General features: G+C 49.8%; 1 protein-coding gene across 1 annotated transcript in view; it reads left to right on the top strand.

Moving 5' to 3' along the window:
- The window catches only part of SLC6A11 (solute carrier family 6 member 11), a 133,761-nt gene extending 117,291 nt beyond the window's left edge, over positions 1-16,470 (top strand). Inside the window, exons 9-14 of the mRNA XM_045832397.1 lie at positions 1,820-1,932; positions 4,954-5,091; positions 7,925-8,027; positions 8,864-8,964; positions 9,780-9,950; positions 13,989-16,470. Of these exons, the coding sequence (XP_045688353.1) occupies positions 1,820-1,932; positions 4,954-5,091; positions 7,925-8,027; positions 8,864-8,964; positions 9,780-9,950; positions 13,989-14,141 (779 nt within the window). The 3' untranslated portion in view covers positions 14,142-16,470. The remainder of the gene's footprint in view (positions 1-1,819; positions 1,933-4,953; positions 5,092-7,924; positions 8,028-8,863; positions 8,965-9,779; positions 9,951-13,988) is intronic.
- Positions 16,471-16,878: the final 408 nt, after the last annotated feature.

Below are 16,878 nucleotides of genomic sequence, written 5' to 3'. Positions count from 1 at the left end.
GAAATATATCTGTATATGTATGTGCAGGTGAATATACATACATATATCTCCTAGTGTGTGTGCTGAGAGGACCTATGAACAATGATACACCATAGCAATGGGCATACCTAGTGGCCAGGTTTGATTTCTAAACACCATTCTCCAATAAAAGGGATCAGAACTCCTTGGAAAGGCACTTAAATTTGAACACTGGGGAAGGACGAGATGAAGCTAGAATATTTTGTGGTGCCAGAACATAAAGACATGTTTAGAAAAAGGATGGAGGCATGTCAAAAGGACACAGCAGTCCATCTTAAGAAGCTCCCAATGGCCAAACCTAGAACAATCTGAAAAGCAAAATAATGATAGTATTGGATTAAGGTACACAGAACAAACTAAATACCATGAGTTTATACTCAAATAAATAAAAATTAAATAACTAAATAAATGGGTGTGAAAGGACAGCTCTTCTTTACAGAAAAAATCTGATTAATAAATATAGAAGGGATGAAGAAAACACAAACCCATTAGGCAAATACAGCAGGAATAATGGTTGCAGGCAAGATCCACCAGTGGGTGCTAAAAATCAATGGGTAAAAATTTGACTTGACAAAGGATATTTTCATAATCTCAAAATATCCTCCTCAAGATATTCATCAATCACAAAGGAAAAAGCAGTAAATTTACAATGGGGAAAACTGGCAGTCGCCCACTTAACCAGGTGGTACATATCATCAGTACTAAGGTTCACTGACTTACTCAACCTCCTAATGGGATGCACATCGAGAAGGACACAGCATCACTTTCACGGTGTTCTTGTCCTTCAAAATTGCATAACCTCAGTTCAGTCATGAGAAGACATCAGACAAACCCACACTGAGGAACATTCTGCAAGATAATGGCCAGTAATCATCAAAAATGTCAAGACAACGAGAGACTGAGGACCTGTTGCAGCCTGGAGGGTACCGGGGAGAGCTAACCACGAAGTGCAACGCGGAGCGCGGAGTTGGATTCTGGAACAGAAAAAAGGATGTAAGGAGAAAAACTGGTAAAATACGAATAAGATCTATAGCTTAATTCATGGTATTGTGCCATTGTTAATTTCCTGGCTATTAAATATTGAATGCTTTCCCCTAAAATCAAATACAAAACAAGCATGTATGCTATTTCCTTTTCTATTCTATATAGTACTGGAGACCCCAGAGAGTACAATAAAAATTGAAAAATAAATACATTAAAATTAGAAAGGAAGAATAAAAACTATCTCTACTCATAAACACAATTAGCCAAATGGAAAATTCCAAGATTAATGAAGCTTACCTGAGGACATGCAAGCCAAGCCTTCTGTTTGAAATAGCCAAAAGAAGTGACTGTGGACCTAGGAAATGAAGGGAAGAACATTTGTCCACGCCTGGACTCCTAACTTCCTGCAGAGGAATCATCCTCTATCCAATCCCTGCCTCACCATAAACTGACCAAATCACTATCTCTGCGTTGAGCCTGAGAACCTGCATTTTAATAAGAACCCCTCTTACCCAGGTGATAATAGTAGAGACAGGCTGTGCAGAGGAAGGTGTGTGTGTCAGACCAACCTGGGTTTGAATCCCGACCCTTCCAGACCTGGCTGGCTTCTCTACACCTCTGCTAGTTCACCTGCAAAATGAGCATCATAGTAGCACCGACCACATAGGATGGCTGGGAGATATAAGATATTTGAGTGAGAATTAGGCACAACACCTGGCACAAAGGAAGCACTCAATACAACGAGAAGGGTTAAATTAACAATTGAATGAGGACCTGAACTCGACCCACCACCTTTCTCTCTCTCCTCCCTCTGCAGGCCCCGGCCTGGCCTTCATCGCTTACCCCAAGGCTGTCACCATGATGCCTCTCTCCCCACTGTGGGCCACCTTGTTTTTCATGATGCTCATCTTCCTGGGCCTGGACAGCCAGGTAAGGCACTGAAGGAAGGGGGCAGTCGAGGGCAGGGAGGCTCCGGGAGCTAGCCAGCACCTCCTGGTCCTAGTCGTCAGGGATCAGCCTACAGTCCCCACCCTGCTTTTCTGCCAGCACACCTTTCTGTCCCCTAGGTGGTCTCCACCATCACCCCCGACACAGCTGCTCAGGTCCCTCTAAGTCCCCCCAAACACTGTTTTCTTTACTGAAATTCCCAACTCCCAATTCAGGTTTTTAAAACACTTATATCTGGGAAATACTTCTGTCCAACAGCACCACCTAGCAAAGCAGAAGAAATTCTCAGAAAGTGGGCTATGGTTAGTGATATCTGAGGGCCTAACAGGCATATGTCCCTGTCCCAGCCTAGTCATGCATGACACAGGGACATAGAGAAGCACCTTCTTCCTTCCTCTATGCCTGTATTGGGGCCACCATGGCATCACCCACAGAGCCACATGGGTCTTCAGTACCACCACCAGCTAGCTCCCAGTCGCCCTGCCCCACCCACGCCCACATCTCACCTGCCTGCCTCTGTTCTCAGCTCCCACAAGGCTCTCTCAGACCCACCCTCCACTTGGCAGCCTGCCCTCCTCAGTGAAGTGTGTATAGTTAGGACTAGCAATTTTCCCTTTATCTCACCCAAATGCATGCACTTATATCCTCTCACACTGTAAAACTCGCCCCAGCCTACCCTCCCAATTGTCTCCCTGGTTTTTCAGCCAGAACCCTGTCGCCTTTAGTCGCTCTTCACTCCCAGAAATCTGCCCTTCGCCCTGCTGCTTCCTCACAGCTGGTTCCCCTAAGAGACCCAGAGAATGTCCTCCAGTCAAAGCTGTGGCTCTGCTATCAGACTGGGGTCCATTGGCAAGGTGCTGCCCATTATTCATGACCTCATGCAAGTCACTTAGCATCCAAGCCCTGTGTCTGGCTTGTCTGTCAACCCAGCCAAGTCCAATTTCTTCCCTTGAATGGTTTCTCAGGAACTGCTAAGCAGAACTGCTGAAGTGCCAGGTGTTTCTGCTGATAATCTTCACTTCATTGTCATCCCTAATCTTCCCTTCCATTGTGGCTGATAATCTTCCCTTTCATTGTGGCTGATAATCTTCCCTTTCATTGCGGTGGAGCCCTCAGGAGGGGTCTCACACAGTGTGTGACAGCGACAGGCCTGCCTGGGCAGAGGGAAGTGGGGGGTGGGGCCTGGGCTTTGTGAGCCCCTGAGCTGAGCTCAGCCAGCAATTGGACTGAGATACTGTGTTCTCCACGGTGGTCAGTGGATGTGGCATGGAGGGCGGGTGGCCTCTCTGCTCACCCCCACGTATGCTGTGCTTGCTTTGTGTCCTCAGCTCTTTGTCATAATAATGGAGTGGTCAGGCTGGGGGCTCCTTTTTTTGTCCTCGTTTTGCAGATGAAGAAACTGAGGCTCAGAGATGCCAAGTAATGCACGGGGACATACACCCAAGTCTGTGCACCTCTTAGTCCACATGCTCTGATGTCTCTCTGGGTTTGATTCTGGGTGAGCACAGCCCCTCTTGCTGTAGGGGCAGGGCAGCTGGGAAGGTAGGAGCCTGGGCTTTGTAGTCAGGGCTGGGTTTGAGTCCCAGCCCCACAACTCTTGCCAGCTGTGTAACTCTGGGCTAGTCGCTTCCCTCTGTGCTGTAGTCCTTTTGCACAATGAGGATGCAAATACCTTTTCTGAGGAGGTAGAATGAATCATAAAGGATCTGGGACCAAGAAATGGCTCCAGGGATGGGGAACACCCCACATAGTGACCAGCAAAAGAATCCTTTATAGCTCCCTCCCTCCCAATAGTGCAGCACAGTGGTTAAAGCCCAGCCACTGGAACAATATTGCCTGATTCAAATCCAGGCTGTATCATGTAATACATCTGTGCCCTCGACGGGTTGCTTATACTCCTATGCTTCTGTGTCTTCACTTACAAAGCAGGGATAATAAGAGTACTTACCACATAAAGATTAATTAAATCAATATCTGTTTACTGCTTCAAACAGAGCCCGGCACACAGCACGCACCATGTGTATGGTTATTACTTTATTACATTATTACTTTATTATTATTTATCAAACATTTTCTGAGGATCTTCTTTGTGCCACTGGAAATGGGTGTAAGGAGACACATGTAAGCAAGCATGGGCCCCCAAGGGGTGAGGGGTGTGGCCTGGGCATAGAGGAGAGGGAAGAGGGCAAGGAGGGTCAGGAAAGGGCACATGCAGGAGATCTGCCCATGGTGCTGGGAGAGCCCGGGGAGGGATGATTGGTGTGTAGGGATATTTGGGCTGCATGTTGGTGGGTAAATGGGAATGGAACTGATGCCATGTGCCTGGCCCTGCCTCACTATGGTGGGACCCAGATGCTCAGTGGCTTGAGCTCTGCTGTCTGAGCCTGCCCAGTCTGCCTGGGCCCAGAGACTCACGCAGTGGCAACACCGGGGCTGGGTGCTGGCTCAGCTCTGGGTGCTTCCACCCAGCAGAACACAGGGCACCAGAAGCAGAAGGTGGGGGACTATCACAGTCCTGAAGAACGAGCAAATCAAGTCCTGCCCGCCGAGACTGACCAGAGCCTGCCACCCACAGAGCACTCAGCTCGTAGGACTCCTGTCTTGCCTCTCAGGCAAAGACTGGTCTCATTTAAGTCATTGACCCCAGATAAGGGCCCAGCAGAGGCCCTTGACAGGCAGTGTGGGGGACAAGGAGTAGCTTTAGAGTCAAGAGAGACCAGTTCGGGTCCTGACCCAGCCCACTTCCTTGCTAAGTGACCTTGGGCAGGTTACTTCCATTCTCTGAACCTCAGTGTCCTCATCTGTTACATGGACGTGCTGGGGCCCTGTACGAGCTGTGACTGTGGCTGTATTCCCAGGCCCTCCATCTGTGTGAATGAGTATGGGAATGAAGGTAAACCCAAGGGGGGAAGCCCAGGGTTTAGGCCCCCTGTGCTCACCACAGCCAGGGCCACTAAAATGCCCTTAATCTTGGGCTTCACATCATTGTATCTGCCTGTCCAGTTTGTGTGTGTAGAAAGCCTTGTGACCGCCGTGGTGGACATGTACCCCAAAATCTTCCGGAGGGGCTATCGGCGAGAGCTGCTTATCCTGGCCCTGTCGGTTGTCTCCTATTTTCTGGGCCTCGTGATGTTAACAGAGGTGAGTGATATGGACAGACTAAGTGATGTGGTCAGCGCAGCACAGGGGGGAGTGCCCAGGCTTCGAGTTAGGGGGGTCTGATATCATACCCAAGTTTGAAAAGGACTGGCTGTGTGACCATGGCCAGGTCTAGGACCTTCTGTGCTGACTCATTTCTTTTATCTGTCTAATGGGGTGTTGTCAGAATCTCCTGCAAGCTTTCATTAAGTCTCAGCACGACATCTTTCATGTGTAAATGCTCAGCTAAAGGTCACTGCTGTCATTACCAGAGGAGCATAAAGCTCATAGAGGGAACTGCTGGGATTCTCTGGGACTCTGGATGCAAGGGCCACCCCTAACAATAACGTGGGGTAACGGGGACAGTGTCAGCTACAGACACCTCAACTAGTTACCGTTATTGAGCTAAAGATCAAGCAGACTTTCCTGGAGCATAGCAGGCAACAAATACACTTTTGATGATGTTTGGCACCTTCAGGCACTATGTATTCTAGCTTCAGCCCTCCTGTGTACCCATCTTCCTAATGGGCCTGTGGGTGAGGAGGGGTTCATCATGATCACCAAAATTAAGATTGCTTCATAAAATCGTTTCTCTCGCCCTCCTGCAGCCATCCTGTCTGAGATACCTTCTCAAGTACCTTGGGAAGGTGACATTAAATATTTTTCTCCAGACACTCAAATTAATTTAAAAATCAAAACAAACAAACAAAAACCTGTTGCCTAGAGACAAGAAGTTTATAAGAAACAGGGAAAGGAATGAGAGAAATCAGAATCAGTCACAGCAGCTGCTGTGGTACTAAGGTCAGCTTATTGAACCTCATCATCTACTTCTCAACCAAATGCCACCACCTCGTGGAAGCCTTCTGTGCTTTCCTTTTCCACAGCATTTTGTTCCAGGCTCAGCCCAGCCTCCCTCCCACTGTTACAAAGACACATCTGTTTACCTGTCTCTACCAGACCCTGAGGTCCACAGAGAGACCTTGGCAGGCCCTGTGCCCTCAGGGTGAGCACTTGCTGTGAGGTGGCTGGTGTTATTACTGTTCCTAGTCATTGTCACATTAATAGGAGTGATAATCAGCATTTGAGCAAATGAATGGTGTGGCACTTCTCATTTCCATCTAGCTTCTCCCCAGGCAGGAAAACTGGGGCTGCTGTGAGCAGGGCCTCATTAAATGCTGATTAATTACACAAAGTAGAGTCTTTTGTCACACACAAATTGGGGAGAGTAGACCTGATGTGTTAAAGAGGCTGATGAGGACAGGACTGCAAGAGCAGGCATTGACATGGAGCAGGCAGGTGCAAGGTCTTAGTGGCCCTCTGGCCCTGGGTACTACCAGCTTGCAGAGCCTTCATGTCCACCCTCCACCTGAGGCTCTGGGTCTGCCCAAGGGTGCCTTGCCGCCCCCAGGGCCCAGCAGGAAGCCAAGACTTGGCTGCCTGAAACCATGACTTCACATGCCAACCTTCTGCCTCCACGGAGGAATATCTGTGCACAATCACACAGGGGAAGTTCAAATTGCCAAATGGGCCATGTTGGCCTTGGCCTTCACAATAATTGCTGGCAGGATCTTCTCCCTCATTTCTAGATGGTTAAAGCTCAGCTCTAGGGGGAAAAATAGGTCACAAATTTCTTATGTTCTGCCGAGGCAGTAGTGAGTGGTTAGGGGCATGGCCACCTGGGTTCAATCCTTAGCCCCATGACTGGCTAGCTGGATGACCTTCAGCAAGTGTTGTTACTGCTGTGTGCCTCAGTTTTCCCATATGAATATTGGGGATAACAATGGTGCCTGCTTTGTAATAGGCCAGCTGAGTGTCACCTCCTGGGCCTCCCATGGAACTTAATCATCACAGATTTGTGTGTTACAGAGCTGGTCCACATCACTCCTGTGTCCTATACAGATTGGTTGCACACCTGCTGTGTGCCAAGCCCTGAGCCAGAATGAGGACACCACAGTAGACAAGCCACTCAAAGTCCCTCCTCCATAGTCTCTCACTCTACACAGTTCATTTCGCACTCATAGGGAACCTGCTGTGAGCCAGACTCTGTAATGAGGGCCATAGAGAGGGTCCTCACATGTGGACCTTCCCAGCTGGAGCTCAGCACTACCTGAGCAGCTGAAAAGGGAATACTTTTTTAAATTCTGAGTTCATAAAAACATGCAGTGGAGGCCCAAAGAAATAATGAGGCTGTCACGGAGGGCTTCTTGGATGAGGTAGCATTGGAGTGGAACTTTGAAGGAACTTACAAGTGAGAGGGAACAGCATGTGCAAAGGTGAGACTGTCCCTCATTCTGTCCCGGAGGGAGCATTTTGCAGGTGGCGAGTGATAAGGGGTAATGAGGCCACGTGAGGAGGGCAGTCCTGACTGGCAGCCTTAAGGAAGCCCAAAGGTAATGTTAAACTGCAGAGTGATGTGGTTGGATTGGCGTATTAGAAAGGTCCCTGTGAAAGCTGGTGTGCAGGTTTGGAGAGGGCAAGGCTGGGGGAGGCCAGGAGGCCAGTGGGAGAGGCTGTTAGGGCCATCAGGGAGAGGTGCTGAGGCTGTCCAACCTCCAGGCTCTGGTTTTCTGTGTTGTTTCTGGCATTGGGGAGCAAAGATAAGAGACCATCACAATCCCAGCAATTCCCAGAGGATGGTGTCTTAGGGATGCTCAGGTAAAGAGGGTGCAATGTTCTAGGGATTAGGGAGAAGCATTCTGCCTAGGAGGAAGTGATTTCTGGCTGATGGTAGGTATAGGGCAGAGCAGGGGGTCCTTTCTAAGGCCAGCTGGCTGACCCTGCTCCCCCGTGTGTCTGTCCATCCCTCTGTCCATGTGTCTGTCCTTCCGCCCCACAGGGAGGCATGTACATCTTCCAGCTCTTTGACTCCTATGCCGCCAGTGGGATGTGCCTTCTCTTTGTGGCCATCTTTGAGTGTGTCTGCATTGGCTGGGTGTATGGTAAGTAGAAGCCAAGCCCACCCACACTGCGGTGGCCCACATCCGTGCCCAGGACACAGGCGCCAAGGGCAGGGGTGGGCTCGGGTTCTCTGTGGCCTATCTCCGTCAATGTCAACTTCATTCCTTCCCCTCAGGGACTCCTTGGCTCTTCCTGCTTGAAATACCTTCCTGCTTTTATAAATCCACAGAACAGGGAGGGGTTTCAGGCTTAGGGACTGTGACCTTGGGCTAATCCTTATGCCCCTGAGACTTAGTTTTTCCATCTGCAAAATGAGGTCATCAGCACCATGTCTCCAGTTGGAGATAATGCAGGCAAAGCAGGTAACACAGTGCCTGGCTCTTAGTCAGTACCTGCCTCCTGGTCCTCGTGGTCCTCCTGGTTCTGGAGTGAATTGGGTTTGATGGTGCTGGATATTCCCACTGTGAACTTGCTTTAGAAATAGATGACCCTGCAGACCACTCTGCTCATTAGCAGCCCAGCCAGGTCTAGGCCTTTAGAGCCCTGACCCCCACCTCCAGGCAAGTCAGCCAGCATCTTGCCCTGCTTCTCCAGGGACCACTTTCTACCATTTTCCCACAAACTCCTCACCTTCTCCTGGGCCTCACTGCCCAAGGTCAGGAGGGGTCCTCCCAATATCAGACCAGAATCCCTCCTTCTATAGTTCATCCTAAAACCTCACATAGGTATAACATCCCAGTTGTTTTAAGGAGTAATGAATAAGGTCCCTGCCACAATTTTTCTGTGTCCAGCCAGGGAAAGCAAACATTCCTAGCCTTCCCGCTGAGTCTTATACAGAATTATCAGGTGTGTGTGCCTTCTGTTTTATTCGGGACAGGAAGCAACCGCTTCTATGATAACATCGAAGACATGATTGGCTATCGGCCATTGTCACTCATTAAATGGTGCTGGAAGGTCGTGACCCCTGGGATCTGTGCAGTAAGTGTCCACCCACCCTGCACCCACTTTTCCACTCCAGAGCCCCAGACCTGGCAGAGCTGTAAATGAGGAGGTGACGATGCCTGAGTGACCCTCTGTGCACTGAGAAAGTCTGAGGCACCCTACATCTTCCTAAAGTGGAGGCAGGGCAGTCTCTGGGCTCAGCAAGAGAGGGTCCTCCCCAGGATCCCAGCTGTGCCACCAGCTTGCTGTGTGACTGTAAGCAAGTCACCTCCCTTCTCAGAGCCTCGGATTCTATACCTGCAAACTGGGCGGCTGTGACCCCCCCCTCCATGGGGGCCGAGGGCCACTTGAGAGACATTTGGCTTTGTTATTAACTGAGAAAGCAGCACAACTGAGGGTCAAGTTGGGGCTCATACTCTTCCCCCAGACCAGATCATGGGGTCAGAGGCCTTTGTGAGCTGATGTTTAATAAAAAAACAACCACACTGTTCTTCACCCAGGTCTTGGCACTGGAAGTATCTCAAAGCATCTTCACAAACCATTGCAGTTCTGAAAGGCAGCTTTGAAACCAGTCCCCAGAAATAGCTAGGAAAAAATAAAACTTTCTGGTTGGGCAGAGGCTGGGGATGAGGCTCTAGGGGGTTGGAGGGTAGAAGAGTCTCAGAGCCCTGTGAGGTCCCGGAATCTGTGGGGGTCCATTTCCTCTGTGTCTAATGCTGGTGGGATGGCCTTAGACTCACTGTGGACCAGGGCAGAGCCTTACTTCTCCGAGGCTGTCACATGGGGTAGTTCCTCTCCATTCCTGGCCTCCTGCATGCTGGCCCCAGGGACCTCTCCCCATCTGTCCACAGGGCATCTTCATCTTCTTTCTGGTCAAGTACAAGCCTCTCAAGTATAACAACGTCTACACCTACCCTGCCTGGGGCTATGGAATAGGCTGGCTCATGGCCCTGTCCTCCATGCTGTGTATCCCCCTCTGGATCTTCATCAAGGTGTGGAAGACAGAGGGGACACTGCCTGAGGTAAGATGGGGGGAGGAGGGGTCGGCAAGGGCAGCCCCAAGAGGGGTGAGGTGCAGGACAGGAATTGGCTGTGCCTCAGAACAGGCTGGTGAGCGGGGTTGAGTCCATGGGCACTTCTCTGGGTTTCAGTTTCCTCATCTGGACAATGGGTGTGATGAGAACAGGCTCCTGTATGCCTCTCAGCGAAGCTGTGGCCAGATCCTCCTTGAACGGGTGTTCACCACAACCAGTACTGTAGAGACATGTCTGTGAGGCCTCAGGGTTGAGCCTGCTTCTCTGAGCTCAGCTTCAGTTTCCTCATCTGCAAAATGAGGGCAGCAGCAGACCCTAACTTACAGAGCTTTTTGTGAGGACTCTCTGAGTTCATGTAAGGGAAGCACTTAGACCAGCACCTGGAGCAGGGAGGGACAAGGTTAGCACTTACTGTTCTGTTAAGGCATTAAGGACCCCACTCCCATGGCAAAGGAAGAGCTGACATTTGGGGACTGACGCCCATCCCATGTACTCACGGTACTAGGTTCTCTACAGGTTGTATATTCTTTAGTCCTCAGAGCAAACCAGGGTGCTGGCATCCTTTTTTGCATTTAATAGGTGGAGACAAAAGCTCAAAGAAGTTGCTATTCAAGCAAAAATTAGTGCCACAGGGCCCACAATTAGCAAACCAAGTATTTTTGTTGAGATGTAATTGCAATACATTGTATTGGTTTCAGGAACACAGCATAATGGCCCAGAGTCCGTGCATGTTGTGAAGTGGTCGCCACAGTCAGTCTGGTTAACACCCATCCCCTCACACAGTCACAGTTTTTCTTGTGATGAGACTTTTAAGATCTACTCTCTGACCAGCTTTCAAATGTGCAGTACAATATTACTAACTCCAGTCAGCGTGCTGCATATTGCATTTCCGTGACTTATTGATTTTGTAAGTGAAAGTGTGTATCTCTTGACCCCATTCACCCAGTTGCCCACCCACTAATCTGCCCTTTATATTAGTGAACCCGGTTGTTTTGTTTTCTTAGATTCCACTTGTAAGTGAAATCAGGTGGTATTTGTCTTTGGCGGTCTGGTTTAGCTCGCTCAGCATAATGCCCTCAGGGTTGTCACAAATGGCAGGACATCCTTTTTTCTGGCTGAATGATAATCTAGTGTGGGGGGGTCACATTTTTTTTACCCATTCATTCAGCTGCTGATGCACACTGAGGTTACTAGCTTTTGTAAATAGGGCTCTGGTAGACATGGGGTGCATATGTCCTTCCAAGCCAGTGTCTTCCTTGTTTTCAGATAAGTATCCAGAAGTGGAATTTCTGGATCATAGTGTAGTTCTAGTTTCAATTTTTTAAGGAAAGTCCATACTGTTTTCCATAGTGGAAACCAAAAATTTTAAAACAAATTGTGTTGATGTATGTTTAAATACAATAAAATTCACCCACTTGGGTTATACAGTTCAGTGCTTTTTAAGTAACTTTCAGCATAGGGCATTTATCATGATTATTAGTTTTATAACGTTCTTACCGCCCTAACAAGATCCCTCACGCCAATTCAGTTAACTCTGTTCCCACCCCCAGACAGCCACCAGTCTCCCTTCGGTCTCCGTGGATTTGCCTGGTCTGGACACTTCCCCGCAGTGGCATGGCGCAGTGTGGGGCCTCTCGGTGGCAGATGAATTGTACCCAAGCAGCCTTATTCCAGAGCGCTCGCTCTCTATTTACTCTCCTTTCCCACCTGCTGGCGGATCAGATGGTTTGAGTCAGTTTCTTCCTCATTTAGCAAACTATTTGCAGTGTGCCAGACACTATTCTAAGCAGTTTACAAATACTGAGCCACTTAATCCTCACAGCAATCCTGTGAGGTGGAGGCTCTTCTTTGTCCCCATTTCACAGACAAGGAAGCTGAAGCACAGAGAAGTGAATCGACTTGCCCAGGGGCACACAGCCTCTGAGCAGTGAAGCGGATACCCCCGAGTCTGTGCTCTCATCCCCTGAGCTTTATGGCCTTGTTCCTCAGCTGGGCTGGCTGCACTCCATTGCAGAGCCTTGTCTCTGCCCCAGCACCACACCCCAGGGATCTCAGGGGTTGACCTTGGTTGCCCAAGACAAGGTCAGAATGAGGTGGGAGTGGGGGTGTATGTGCACATACCCAAACGTGACTGCCTACTCAGAATTGGCTTTGCATCACTGGCCTGCCCACCGGGAGGCCTAGGCTCTGGAAAAAGCTATGCATCCAGCCAGCAGGAGCAAGCCTGCTTGTGCTCCTAGAGCAAGTAAGGCTCCTTGGCATCTGCAGGGAATGTAGGTCAAGGGCAGTTGGTTAATCCTGATTTGGGACCAAACATGTCCAGAGGACAGTGGTCCTGCTGCCCTAACACCTCAACCACTGCAGATCCCTGCCCAAACTTTCAAGTGGCCTTTTGGTATTTAGAAATGCCAGCACCTCCTGGAGAGTCCTCCAGAGATTCTCTCAGCCCTGTGTGGACTGGAGGGAGGCAGGGAGGAGTGGCAACTTTGCTGAGTTCCCTCCATCTCCCTGAGCTCACATACCTGCCTGCACAGAGAGCAGGGTTTATCAAAGACAGCGAAGTCTTTGGAGGCAGTCAGACCTGGTTCCCAGCCCTTCCTTCCTGGGAGAACTTGTGTCAGTGAGTCCACTTCCCTCCATTTCCAGAAGTTCTGCCAATTGACACTGACAGGAAGGATCTGGAAAGAAAAATGACATCCATGGCCCTTACCTCAGAGAGTTGCTATGAGGATTGATATTCTGTGCTAATTTGTGGCTAAATCAACTAATCTGAGCCTCCAGACAATCCTAGATGGCAGGTACCACATTGTTATCCCTCTTTGACTCATGAGAAAACTGAGCCACAGAGAGGTTAAGTTTCTTACTCTAGTTAAGTGGTAGATCTGGGGTTCAAACCCAGGCACCTGGCTCCCAAGCCCATGCTCCTAACCCCTGTCCTATATCAAGATCCTGGTGCCATGCCTGGCACATAGGAGGTGTTCAGCACAGATGAGTCTACCTGTGAATCCCACGAGGACAATCTAGGTTCAGCCTCCTAGGCATGGCAGGATCTGGAAGAGAAAACAGACCCTTGATCATGAGAAATCAGTCACCCAAAAGTCTTCCCAGCCTTCTGGGGGAAAGAGTTTATGCCCAGAAAAGACATCTTAAATGCTGGCACCATGTCTTCTCCCAAGAAAACTGGGGTGAGGAAGGAGACATACAGGAAGATGAGGGTGAGACCCCTAGGCAGGGCTGTGGCAGCAGAAGTGAGCATCAGGAGTGTACCCGTGGCCACCCACTTCATTAGTGTAGTGAGGACGAAAGCCATTCCATCCCACAGCCCAGTGCCAGCCACTTCACAAGGTGGTGTGAGGCTGCGAATACTGGCATTGGTGATAGTGTTTGCATCTTCGAGTTGTGGCCCAAGGAGCACATGGCACATACCACTTGTTTCCCTGGGTGGTGGCAGCGTGATGACATCCCCTTTGTGGGAAATGCTTCCATTTATCCAGCAAGCATTATATAGACAGCCCTGGAGGTGCCTTAGCTCACCCTCACAACAGCTTTGCCAGCAGATACTGTTATCCCATTTCACAGACGAGAAAAAAGCAACTCACAGCGGTTAAGTGACTTGCCCAACACAGGTGGGGAGTGGCCTCTCAGCAGTACAGACCCCAGCTGCTCTGTTTCTACCAGTGGGAAGGGAAGGGACAGTCGGCCCTGATTGCCACTCTCATCCTAGTCACCTGCAGTAGGCTGAGGACAGGCAGAGCACTTCAACACGCCCTACTGCTCACCAAAAGCTAGGAATGGGTATCTCCATTGTCCCCATGTTCCAGAAGTAGAAACTGAGACCCAGGAGCTCAATTCGTCATCCAGGACAGAGCCCTAAGTGGCAGAGCTGGGGCCCAGACCTCAGTCCAATGATTCCATGCTCCCCTGGCCCTCCCGCCCTGTGTTCCCTGTGAGGTCGGGAGAGGCCGGGGCTGGCCCCAGGACCCTGGCAGCTGCTCTCTGACAGCTCTTCTCCTCTCCAACTACTAGAAATTCCGGAAGTTGACGATCCCCAGTGCTGATCTGAAAATGAGGGGCAAGCTTGGGGCAGGCCCACGGACGGTGATGGTTAATGACTGTGATGCCAAACTCAAGGGCGATGGGACCATTGCAGCCATCACAGAGAAGGAGACGCACTTCTGAGTGTCCACCTGCCACCTCGACGCCTCTGCTTCCTTCTCCTTCCCCATGTGTACAAGTGAATACCTGAGAAACGTACTTCACCTAATGATAGAGGCTTGCTCGTTTTGCACAGGACTTATTAACAAGTTAATTTTAAGGTGGTCATGTACACTTTGGTTTAAAGTCACATTCCCCTCCTCACCCCCAGTTATCATGTAAGTAACATTGTGAAGAGTTAATACTGTACAGGGACTAGCAGAATCTTCTTGTGCTAGGACAGTTTTAACCAGTGTTTTTTAGGGGTTAAGAAGAAATGTATCATATGGTCAAACTTTTATACTTGGGCCGTGGGCAGGTGGGGTGGGAGCCATGCCTGACCTCCTGTGTCAGCCTTTTCAGTCAAACAATCCTTGCCCCGTGTTTGCTCCTGACCATGGCTGCCACCCCTCCTTCACACACCCAGTGGGGCTGGGGGCTTTTCCTCCAAACCCTCCCTTTCCCGTCCCCCACCTCTTAGCAGTGGGTTTGCAGACAGCAGGGCTATGTCAGAGAAGGAAAAGTCCCACCAGACTCAGGACTCCTGGGTTGCAGGCACCCTTCCACCCTGACCCCATTAAGTGACCTTGGGTACTCCCTTCCACTCCCTGGCCTCAGTTTTCCTGTCTCCGAAGTAGGAGGGTTGGATCAGGTGAGGTCCTTCCTGGCCTGGCAGCTTCTCTTGGGGATTCTCGTTGCATGCCTCGCTGGCTTGCAGATCTGCCCTTCATCTTGGATTTTTCTGAAGACTCTCAGGCAGTCATCCTTGTACCCACCCTCCGCCTGCTTATTTTAAATCGAGTTCATCATGGAGGCAATGTAGTGGTGATGTGTGTTTTCCCAAAACTCTAGTTTGATTTCATCCATGAACACTTTCTCCTCTGGAGACCAGCCAGGTCCTGGCCCCCATCCAGGCTCCTCCTGCGCTGTCTGCTCTCACCCTCAGCTCTGCCTCTCCATCCTCAGTGGAGCTGGTTGTAGTTGGCTGGGTGCTGGGTTTCAGGCTTAGGAAGCAGCCTCTGTTCTGTTTGTGGCCATTTGTCCTGCCCCTGCCCCAGCCAGGATCTACATTGTAGAACCTGCCACCAGCCTCCCAGGGGAAGGAGCCACAGGCAGGCCTAGGGCCGGGTGTCATCCTCTGGGCCCTTCTTCATGCCCCTGCCACGTCTTCTCCCTCTGGCTGTCACAGGCCCTCCTCTTTCCCCCGCCATCCTGATACCTCTCCCTCTGCATCCTTTCTATCACCAGCAGAACCTTGGAACCTTCACAGAAGCTTCTTCCTTATCCGTTTTACAGAGCCATCCCACCTGCATCTCTCCCAGCAAGTGCTGAGAAGCCCCAGCACCCCCTGGAGTGGAGGCTGTGCTCCCTGTCCCTCGGCCCTGCAGGCCTGGGGTCTGTGAGGAGGCTGGCTGGCTCAGACCTCTCTGGCTGATCTCTGTCTTTTTTTCTTTAATTGGATTTGACATTAAGCCTCTGCCTTGGATTTTGAGTTATTCGGGGACAGGGAAGGTACATTCTTTATCCTTTTCCTTTATGTTCCCAATTTTATTTGGTGGAAATGCAAGCTTTGTTCAAACTGAGGCTTTCATTTCCTGTAATAAACCTGTGTTTGATTCACCTAAAAGGTCCCAAACTCCCAGCTTCCCTGCTCTGGGCAGCCAGCCCCCCTCTCACTCTGAGTTTGCTGGAAGGGAAGTCCGGTGCTGTCCAGGCAGGCAGGACATCAGGTTCTGGTCTCCCTTTTGCACACACAGCCCAGGCCTACCTGGCCTCTCCCTGAGCTCTTTGACCTGGTGGACCCAGGAAATGGACTCCAGAAGCTCAGTGCTCAGCTGGGTGCCCTGCTCCTGTCCGTCGCTGTCTGCTCTTCCCCCAACAGGTCCTGGGGAGGCATCTCCCCACTGCTGCTGCTACTGGTCCCCCCCATGACAGCTCTCACAGACGCACAGCCCCACAGCCTGCCTGCCACACACCGCATTGTACATACATGTGGCACTTAACATTCCACTCACTGAACACTACTAATGGGGCAGGGTGGAGGGAGGGCCTGTGTTCTTTGTTTTTTGTAATTTCCTACTAGTATTTGGGTAATTTTGGCGGGTGGGGAGGAAAATGTGGGGCAGGGCAAACATCATTGTGAAGACTTTTTTGATATTCATTAGAAACGATACATCCTTTCGCACATATTTACAGTATTATTAAAAATGAAAAAGGTACTGTTTTGTATAATGAACGTTTTTATTGGGTATTCAAAGGGCACATGGTTGTCTGCTTACTCATTTTTAAAAATTAAAGGAATGAACAAACTATATGTGGCTGTTCCCAGCAAAGTGGTATTCATTGAGCTTTTCTTCCTGTTTTTTTTTTATTACCTTCATGATATTCCTGCAAAAGCCTCTTGGTTCCATATCTGGAGGTTGCAGTCTCAATTTAGGATTACCAATGAGAAACACTCAGGGGCGTTTCAGAAGCCCACACTTTCTTTCATGTATTTACCATGTATTGAATGTCTGCTGTAAGCTAAATACTTTACAAGTTCCCTATTTAACCCTCACAACAACCCCATAAGGTAGGCACTTCGCCTATTTTATTCATGTGTTACTTCCTCCACATTACAGGTATGGGAAATTGAGGCATAGAGAAGTCAAGCCACTTGCCCAGAGTCACACAGCTAGTAAACAGCATGACCAGAAAGAGAAGGTCAGGTCTGTCTGACCTC

Source organism: Phyllostomus hastatus, unplaced genomic scaffold, assembly GCF_019186645.2.
Source record: "Phyllostomus hastatus isolate PE091 unplaced genomic scaffold, TTU_PhHast_1.1 phas_contig_16, whole genome shotgun sequence".
Lineage (NCBI taxonomy): Eukaryota > Metazoa > Chordata > Mammalia > Chiroptera > Phyllostomidae > Phyllostomus > Phyllostomus hastatus.
Note: the sequence above shows the minus strand (reverse complement) of the source record. Positions and strands in the feature narration are given on the sequence as shown.